Source organism: Gigantopelta aegis, chromosome 7, assembly GCF_016097555.1.
Source record: "Gigantopelta aegis isolate Gae_Host chromosome 7, Gae_host_genome, whole genome shotgun sequence".
NCBI lineage: Eukaryota > Metazoa > Mollusca > Gastropoda > Neomphalida > Peltospiridae > Gigantopelta > Gigantopelta aegis.
The window spans coordinates 5,597,520-5,607,185 of record NC_054705.1 but is presented as its reverse complement, the minus strand read 5'-3'; the positions used below and the strand labels follow the sequence as shown (position 1 = coordinate 5,607,185).

Genomic DNA, 9,666 nt, shown 5'->3' with positions numbered 1-9,666 from the left:
GAATATATCTCTATTTTTATTGATCGAAAACTAATCACGTGACCTTCCGTAAATAATGATGTTGCCCTTCGTCAGTCCCATTGGTCTGATGAAAAGTCATATTGCCCTGGGAGACTTAACTAATGAAAATAAAAAGATAAATTATTTCACTCGGGACATAAATGTGATAATAACTGGTAACCCGTTTATTGTCCTCTATTCACGAAATAGGAATATAGTAAATTTACCTTTTCCACATGCATTGATGTGTTGACTCACCTATAGAATTCTAGTAGACGGGTCAAGTCAGGTCAGGTTAGGTCAGGTCAGGTCATAGGGCTTTACGTACACAGTCAGAGCAAGCTGTTGTAGCGCACGCTTGTTATGGGCACAAGAGCCGGCTCCTCCGTCCAGGACAGGAAAGGTGGTGGGGGGGGGGGGGGGGGGAGGGACTGCCAGGGAGCACCAGCAGCCCGATCGTAGACGGGTCTCTTAATTTGTTGCCATACATACATTTACACACACACGCACGTACGCACGCACGCACGGACACACACACATACCTATTGATATTTAGTCTTACTGTTCTAGTGTTGTTCCATAACTTCATAATTCAGTAGTTTTGAGGTTGATGACATTCACTATTCACACCCTTGGTTTAGTTTCTTACACAACAAATATAACATATGCAACGGTAATGTTTTGATATGATATATTTGACAAAAGTTATTTCTTATTGCTTTTATCTTTTTAATTTTTAACTTAATATCTTGTCCAAAATTATGAAAAATTAAGTGTTGTCTGTTCGCTATAGCTTTTATATTAAAGTGGCGAAGCATTGTAATAAAGTTTGTTTTATTTAACGACGCCACTAGATTTTTTATCTTATCATCGGCTATTGGACGTGAAACATATGGTCATTCTGACACTGTTTTTTAAAGGAAACCCGCTATCACCACATAGGCTACTCTTTTACGACAGGCAGCAAGGGATCTTGTATGTGCGCTTCCCACAGGCAGGATAGCACAAACCATGGCCTTTGTTGAACCAGTTATGGATCACTGGTCGGTGCAAGTGGTTTACACCTACCCATTGAGTCTTGCGGAGCACTCACTCAGGGTGTGGAGTCGGTATCAGGATTAAAAATCCCATGTCTCGACTGGGATCTGAACCCAGTATCTACCAGCCTGTAGACCGATGGCCTAACCACGACGTCACCGAGGCCGGTAAACATTGTAATAATGCAGTTAAAGGGAGATTCCAGAGTTTGCTGCAATGTTTAAGATGTTATCGACTAACAGAGACATTTTAACAATTGTAATTACATACCAAATATATTTTCCGTCATAATATATTAGTAGCTGTATATTAAACGTGTTTCTGATTGTTGTGATATTTTTACTAGGTTACATTTAATATTTTTAAAAAATATTTTTTTCGTACGTACGAAGACAAAATCCAGTTTGGACATTTTACAAATATAAAGACGACCAGAAACACATTGAACATGCAGACACTGATATTCTAAACAAGCAAATATATTTAATATGTAAATTTAGTCGTAGAAATAGTTTATTAGTCGGAAACATCTTACAATGCAGCTAACTCAGGAATATCCCTTTAATTATGAATTTGAATGACGTCAGTACATCTCATCTCCTTACAGGTAGTACTAAACCAAATAACTTCCGGATGGATAAAAGTTCGAGGTGCACCCAACTTTTTATATAGAAGTTAACACCACATGTCCTGTGACTGGTCATAAATGTGAGTGTGTTGGTTGTAAAAAAATAGTTTCGTCTGGGCACAACATGTATGCAATGTTATGTCATCTAGTACCACTGTGTTAAGTAGCCTTGTGCTTGAAACATGTATGGGATACCTGTAAAAAAAAAATCTCAACTTTTGTGCGGAACTAGGGTAGTATTTCCAATTCACTTTAAGGGTAAGGGGCGATAGTATTTATATGAGTGGTGTTTATGTTGATTGATTCGCTGCAGGTAGGAGTTTAGACACATATATTACAATTGTCGTCTATCGGATTTGGTTTGGTAGTATATACCCTACAATAACAATAAACGAGGTTTGTGTTTTTAGAACTCTAGAAAAATTCCAAATACAAACTTGCTATTGGACATTTTTTGTTTGAACATTACTAATGCATCAGAATGTGTTACAGAAATATTTTGTAATTTAAAAATTGTATTATTTACGAAATATTTAAATACCATTTTGAGACCGAATATTAGTGAAGTCGACTTTATTCCAGGTGTAGAAGATATGTGCACGTATATCGTTGTACGGAATACGGAGGGGGAGCAGAGCAAGTATAAGGGATACTATGTAAATGCAGCCTCCGCTGACGTCTGCAAGGATTGGTGTGACACAACACCGGGTACTGATGGCAAACCCTGTGCAGAAGTTGATTGGAAAAGCGGTGTTTGTTTCATGTACACCGAAACAACATCTCTTTATAAGAATAGTCCGTCGAACCACTACATAAGACAATGCACGCCAGATATGCTTGAATTACACTTTTAGCCAGTTTTTAGTGTCTCTGTGACGCGTCACTTGATTAGTCCATACATCCTGGTAGGTTATGTCTTATCATTCCTTTTTAGATGAAGTGGCATACTTGACAGTAGCCCGAGTACTCTGACTGTAAGAGAGCTAGACGGACATTTAGACATAAACACGCTCTCATTATAGTCGTTTTGAGACGGCCCCTGGAAGACGGAATGGCTGAGTGGGCGATCATGTGACGCAACGTCACGATATAGGTCGGCGAACTTAGGATTCTGCTGTCCGGAGTTTGCTGAAGCTTAGCTGAATGTGGGTGCTGTCGGGTTTCTTTCTGTAGTGTATGTATTAGTAATTAATATAAGCATTTTTTTTTTAATCAAGTAACTCAAAATGGTCGATGTAAATGTATTTGACCTCAAACATAGGATTGTTGTGTTATTAGAGCGGAAATCTTTGCCAACGTTTTGGTTGTCGGCAATTGCCAAAAAAATACATAGCTTGGTCTCTGACTGTAATGAGAGCGTATTTATGTCCAAATGTCCGTCTAGCTCTCTTACAGTCGGAGTACTCGGGCTAACGTGACAGCTGATTTGGCTGTACTCATGGTGGGTGCCAATGGTGGGGAAGGATATGTTCAACTTTCGCAGACACCTGATATCAGTGTTATGACAGTTATTCATGAGTGCATACCATCACAGCTATACTTATTCTAGTTAACTCTGTCCGATGCTAGCTTTGATTTAGTAATCTAGTTTGGAAGTGTCAGCCCACTGTTGTCAGTGCAGACGGGTGGGGGAAGGGGAGAATGGTTGGTGTGGTAATACAGACATAACATACAATGCTGTATAAATCTGATTGACAAAACAGTAATGATTAGGACCGTATCTCTGCACAATGAGGTCCATTACTGGAGATTCAGTACTTCGTATGCTTGCGGTGATCGATTCTATTAATCATCATCATTATCATTATTTGCACCGACTATTTTGTATTCGTGATTCCAGGACCTATGAATGCAATAATTGGAGCCAAGTTCAACGAAACCTCAGGACGTGCATATTGGTTTGATTCTGATTCCCCGTTCGAGTACAACAATTTAGTCAGTGATCATACAGCAGGAGGCAACAACCTGTGTGTCGCTTTTACAAGCAAGACGCGTTTCAGATGGGAATACATTCCATGTTCCGGATTTAAGGGCATGTTTGGCTGCGAAATTCCTTTCTAAAGTCACTACAGTACATTGCTGTCTGCTTTTGTCTAGCTGCTAAACGTTCGCAAATAAAATGCCTTTCAGGGGTTGGGTGTGGGTTTTTTGTGGTTTTGTGTTGTTTGTTTTTGCTTTTTGTGAGGTTTTTGTGGGTTTTTGAGTGGGTTTTTGTTCTTGTGTTGTTTTTGTCGGGGTGGAATTGTGTTGTTTGTGTTTTGATTTGTTTGGTTTTTGAGGTGTGGGTTTTTTTGTATTTTATTTATTTATTAAAATAGGTTTTCTTTCTCGTCTAGTTGCTAAACTTTCGCAATTACAAGTTCTTCTATGTCTTCATAAATGTCTTAAATCGACAGTTTTATTGATTCTGTCTTTGTAATTTCAGCACGACATGCTAACAAAATAAAATTCGTCCAGCCATCTCTTATCGCTTTGTGTTACGTAGTAGTATGGTAGCCTACCGGGTGCCTTGGCCTGTTTTCCGTGACCATGACCTACTTTTCCGTGACCTTAATCTTGATGACGTCACAGTCTTGTCATGTGACCCTGCCCCGTCCTACTTTTACCGGCCCCGTCCTACTGATCCCGACCTACTTAGACAGGTCCCGACCTACTTAGACTGGTCCTGACCTACTTAGCCCGGCCCAGATCCGTCCTACTTAGCAACGCCCGTGCTATCCTGTGTAGTGGAAAGTGTAGGTTCCCTGCTACTAATGGGAAAATGTAGCGGGTTTTCTCTCAAAAACTGTCAAAACTGCTTGACATCCAATAGCCGATGATTAATAAATCAAGGTGCTCTAGTGGTATCGTTAAACGGAACTTACCACTTCTGAGGACCGAATGTTGAATGGTTATAACTGCTTACATCCGACAAATGGTGGCCCTGGGGAAACCCCTGTATCATGATTTGATTTTCATTGTCGGTCTCTATACTGTAAGGAACTTCCAGAATTTGCATTCTCAAAGTGTGACAGAAATACGAAATGATTTAAATAGATGTAAACAAGAATTCTCGTCCCGCGCTCTCTGTTAGCGCCAATGCATTCTAGCGCTTCCAGATAGACCTACTTCGTCGCGCATATATATATATACAGGCCCGTACGCAGAAATGTATATGAGGGGGTGCGTAATCGACGGCCAAAGGTCCGGAGTTGCTAGGGGGATCCGGGGGCATACCCCTAGATTTTTTTAAAATCTAGAATGCATGAGATGCATTTTCCTGCATTCTGTGAAGTAAATTGGTATATATATATATATTTTTTACACATCCACGAACGGACCTCGGCAGACTATGGGGATGCGTACGCACCCCCCACCTCCCACCCACCCCCCCCCCCCTCCCCCTGCGTACGGGCATGATATATATATATATATATATATATATATATATATATATATATATATATATATATATTTCTGGGGGTTTGTTTCGCATCCTACGTTGTCGTAGCGTAGGTTTCCGTGGTATCTTTTATCGGAATTAGAACGATTGGCATTCGCTCAGAGCAGTTGCTAGAGAGAAGACCTAAGCCATTTTTATTCCAAGGTTGACTCTAGCATTGTACTTTGTGCATTTGTTACCGGCATATTGAAGAAAGATGAATTTAGTGAGAGGCAAATGAAGCGCCAGAAAGTTTTACGTGTCGAGCCCGCCGTGAGGAGGAAAACGCACCCATGACGATCCACGGCGAAACCGAGGTGGCCCCTTGGTTGACCCATAAATCAAACACTATTAAGTCATCCATAAATACGCTGTTACTACATTAATCTATGAAACCTAGGGACGTAATCGGGGAAATATTAATAAGAATACTACCAAAGGCACAGACAAGACACCTGCCTTGTTAAATGATATATATATTATTTTTGTATTAAGGCTATAAAATTATTAAAATGTGGATAAATAATACATAAATGAAGAGGGAGCGCGCTGTAAACTTATTAATTTTGTTAAAAAGCATAATGCCAAAACTAAAAACAAAAATATAACATGCAATATTCCGGAAGCGGGAAAGTATTACTGCCAGGTAAGCCCCCCCCCTCCCCCCCTTACCGAGCAATATACATACACACCCTTGCATACAACAACAACATAAAGCACGTAAAACATAGAATTAAAAATACTTCTGCCCAACCTATCAAATAAATATTGACGTGCCAGACAGAAGTAATTAAGCTGCAGAGGTTACCAAAAAATAAATTGATAAGTTTATTATTAAAAATTTCAGAGCTAATACCATTTCAAAAAGAAAGACAATAGTGCGCGGTCGATTGATGTGAGTACCTCGCGGTGAGCGCGGTCGATCGATGTGAGTACCTCGCGGTGAGCGCGGTCGATCGATGTGAGTACCTCGCGGTGAGCGCGGACGTCAAAGTTGGTGACTGAACTGAACTGAACTTTTATTTACACTCAAGCCGTAGTCCACGGCATATGAGGATATGTTTACATAGAACAATTAATACATTGGAACACGATGGTGAAAGTACAATAACATACATAAATATAAAAAATACACAGAAAATCAGCCAGAGGGTTTTAAAGTATTCATAACTAAGTTACAAAATATAGAAAGTTTTCTAAGGACACCAGCTTTTTCAGCTCCTGCGCGTGCTGTAACCTTACCGTGGTGCAGGGGTGTAACATTCTCTTTGAGAATGGCCAATACAGCACAAATTGAAGTTTAGAGTAAAATTCAGTGTCCGTAAAATTCTGTGATATTTGTATTTGTTTTTTTGCACAGTTCTTTACACTGTTTTTGTTTAAACCTTGAATTTTTATATTGATGTTGATCATCACTTTATTTATTTGCATTACCATAGTTTGACACCCAATAGCCGATGTATTTTTCGTGCTGGGGTGTCGTTAAACATTCATTCATTCATTCATTCCAGCTTTTTCAGAGTTAAATGATGTATAAAATTTATATATATTTGGTTTTGATTGACAGAAAGCGGGTAAATAGCAATTTCTTTCATTCTTAAAAAAACATACATGCGAATATATAATGAAACGCATAATGGACATATTCGATTGTTTACTAATACAATTTTTTCCATCTGCCAGTTTCAATAGGAAGATTATGGTTTGAAACTCTGAATCGCAATAATGGACACGAGAGTTTTTTCTATATAAGTGTGGGATATGTCTCAAATGCAACAATATTGTTTAATAATTTATAATTTGAAGCTTTGGATGGGTCTCATATATGGTTTCAGTTTACTCGATTGTAAAAAATATGTTCTTTGGTCGGCTGTTGACAAATACAGCAAATAGACACACGTCTTAGTAATGGCACAAAACTGTAGACAATACAGACTATCACAGAGTTCAGGTTGAAATGGAGAATGTAATAAGAATTATTTACTTGACAAAAACAAATTGTTAGTAAATTTGAAGAAAAAAATCCGGATATTTGGCATCAATTCCGGAATTCCGGGTACCGGATTATAATTCCAGATTTTTCGGAAAATTCCGGAAACATGGTCGGCCTGAATCTCATTGAGGTTCACCGCATTGTCTAACGTGAGTAAAGAGCACTTTAAAGTTGCGTGATGAAAGTTGCATAATGATAGCCTAATAGTTTTTGCTTTGACATTTTACAGATTTTCAAAATATTTATGTATATCTTCCCTACCCAGGCAGCTGTCTCCAGAATGGTGCCTAATTTACAAACACCACTTTATCCAAAAGTAGTGATACCACCTTTAGTAAGTGACATCAACTTTAAATAAGAGATCAGTATAACCAGGAATTTTATATTGAGAAAAACGTTTTGATTGTTTTTGATTAGGAGTTAAAATTGCAATCCAGGTTTCTTGAATGGTTACATCAATACCATTATTATTATCAGCCAAATATATATTTTTTATTTCTGCCCCATGAGCGCGGAGACCCTTGGGCGTTCCACTGAACTACCATAAGACCTTTAATTAGTTAACTGTATTTAAATTAATATAGTTATTATGTTTAATATTCAAATTATTATTAATATTATTATCATTATCATTAGATTTATTAGCTATGTGGTACGAAACAATGCTAGTTACTAATAATTAACTCATTTAATTAATCAACTGCGTTATTTAACTCCTCTGTCAGGTCTACTAAATTCCTTTCCTTATACCATTTTAGATATCTAGTATGAACAGAGGCCGTCTCTGTTTTAATGGCAAGATGTTTGTTCAGTACCTCGCAAGCCGCTTTGGTGGCACCCTCGATATTGGCAAAACACTATTTTTGATGAGGGACATTTTTTATTGCTTCGTCCAAAAATGGCCTGACATAATTCTTAAAAAGTCAAGAGCGGTGATTTGACGGTTAGGGTTAGCAACCGGTTTAGGTCTCCCTTGGTTGTTAATAAATGTGTCCTGAGTTTGGGGGTGGGGGGTGGGTGGGTCTAGGTGTGCATGCGAAGCAGATGGGGGGGGGGGAGGGGAGGCGGATGGAACCCTAGCACCCCTTACCTGAGAATTTGCCTTAGCCTTTCTCTCAGCCAGAATTTAAATGGCTTTGATATGATCTTGGCACTCCCTAGCAGAGGTGCAGTGAGGTCGCCGGCAGTTAGCGCAGGAGACTGCCCTCGAGCACGGGTTGTCGGTGTAACCTCTTGGGGTGACTAGCCACACACCGGGAACACATGGGGTGCTCTCTGGTAGACCTGCACTTTTTTAACTGTGTGTCCCCACCTCTGGCACTTGGCGCATTTAGCCAGTTTGTCCTGAAAGTTCATTTTATGGGCAACGCCATTTATAAGGATGATGTCTATTTCCGAGGGTCGGGACAGGGGGATGTCAAGGTACCCGTTATTCCAAATCGTGATGTTGGCTATAGGCAAATCACAGTTGGCATGTCTGGCCCTGTTCAAAACATCTACACCCCTTATTCCTGCCAGATTTGTTTTGGCGAAGCACCGGAAACATAAGTGTGTGTTTTTTTTTTTGGGGGGGGGATAGGTTCCTACTTCCTATCAACTCCCCCCCCCCCCCCCCCCCCCATTGTCCACTTGAAATGGGGTTTGTTGAACTGAGGGGTTTGGAGCGGTCTGCATATTGCCTGAACCTCCCTCTTCTCTGGTTGGGTTAAGCTGTCTGTAAAAAGGGGTGGTCCCCTCCTGTATCTGCCTTCGGTCAACAGGAAGGGGTGGGGGTGATCAACGTCCAGGCAAGGGCGATTTTTGATAGGTTTCTTGTGTTTCGATTGGTCAGTAGTTTATGTGCAGCCAACCAAAGTGTCGCTTTTATTTGTGAATATACAGTTTTCCGCCAGAGGCCGCAAGCAGAAACGGCGGGAACCAAGTTACCATGACGACGCGGAATACCCTAGACCTAGTCACGACTCACTAGCCGGAGTGCTTACTGAAACAAGCTGAATTAATCATTATTTGATATCGATTTAAACCAAACGCAATTTAAAGGGACATTCCCGAGTTTGCTGCATTGTAAGATGTTTCCGACTAATAAAATATCTCTATGATTAAACTTGCATATTAAATATATGTTCTTGTTTAGAGTATCAGTGTCTGTATATTCAATGTGTTTCTGGTCGTCTTAATATTTGTAAGAAGCCCAAACTGGATTTTGTCTTCAAATAATTTCGTACGTACGAAAATACAATATTTTAGGAAATAAGATGAAATTTAACCTAGTACAAATATTACGATCAGAAACACATTTAATATACAGCCACTAATATTTTATGCAGAAAAAAATATTTCTTATGTAACTACAATCGTTAAAAAGTCTTTGTTAGTCGATCGCATCTTAAAAACTGCAGCAAACTCAGGAATGTCCCTTTAAAGCTTAAATTGTGTTTCTTTTTTACTTTTTTTTCTGAAAGTGGTAGGAAAGCTTTAAAATGCGGTTGGCGGTAGAACACTAAAGCAACAAGTAGCGTACCGCGTAAAGCGATAGGGTTGGCAAGTATGAACAGATGACTGAATTATATTAATTATGAAATAAAA

The 9,666-nt window shown here is 39.4% G+C and overlaps 1 protein-coding gene across 1 annotated transcript; it reads left to right on the top strand.

Moving 5' to 3' along the window:
• The first annotated feature begins 2,249 nt into the window (after window positions 1-2,249).
• On the top strand, window positions 2,250-4,128 carry LOC121377763. The gene is made up of 2 exons (XM_041505855.1): window positions 2,250-2,497; window positions 3,507-4,128. Exons 1-2 carry the CDS (start codon window positions 2,260-2,262, stop codon window positions 3,725-3,727), a joined length of 459 nt encoding a protein of 152 aa, XP_041361789.1. The 5' UTR covers window positions 2,250-2,259; the 3' UTR covers window positions 3,728-4,128.
• Window positions 4,129-9,666: the final 5,538 nt, after the last annotated feature.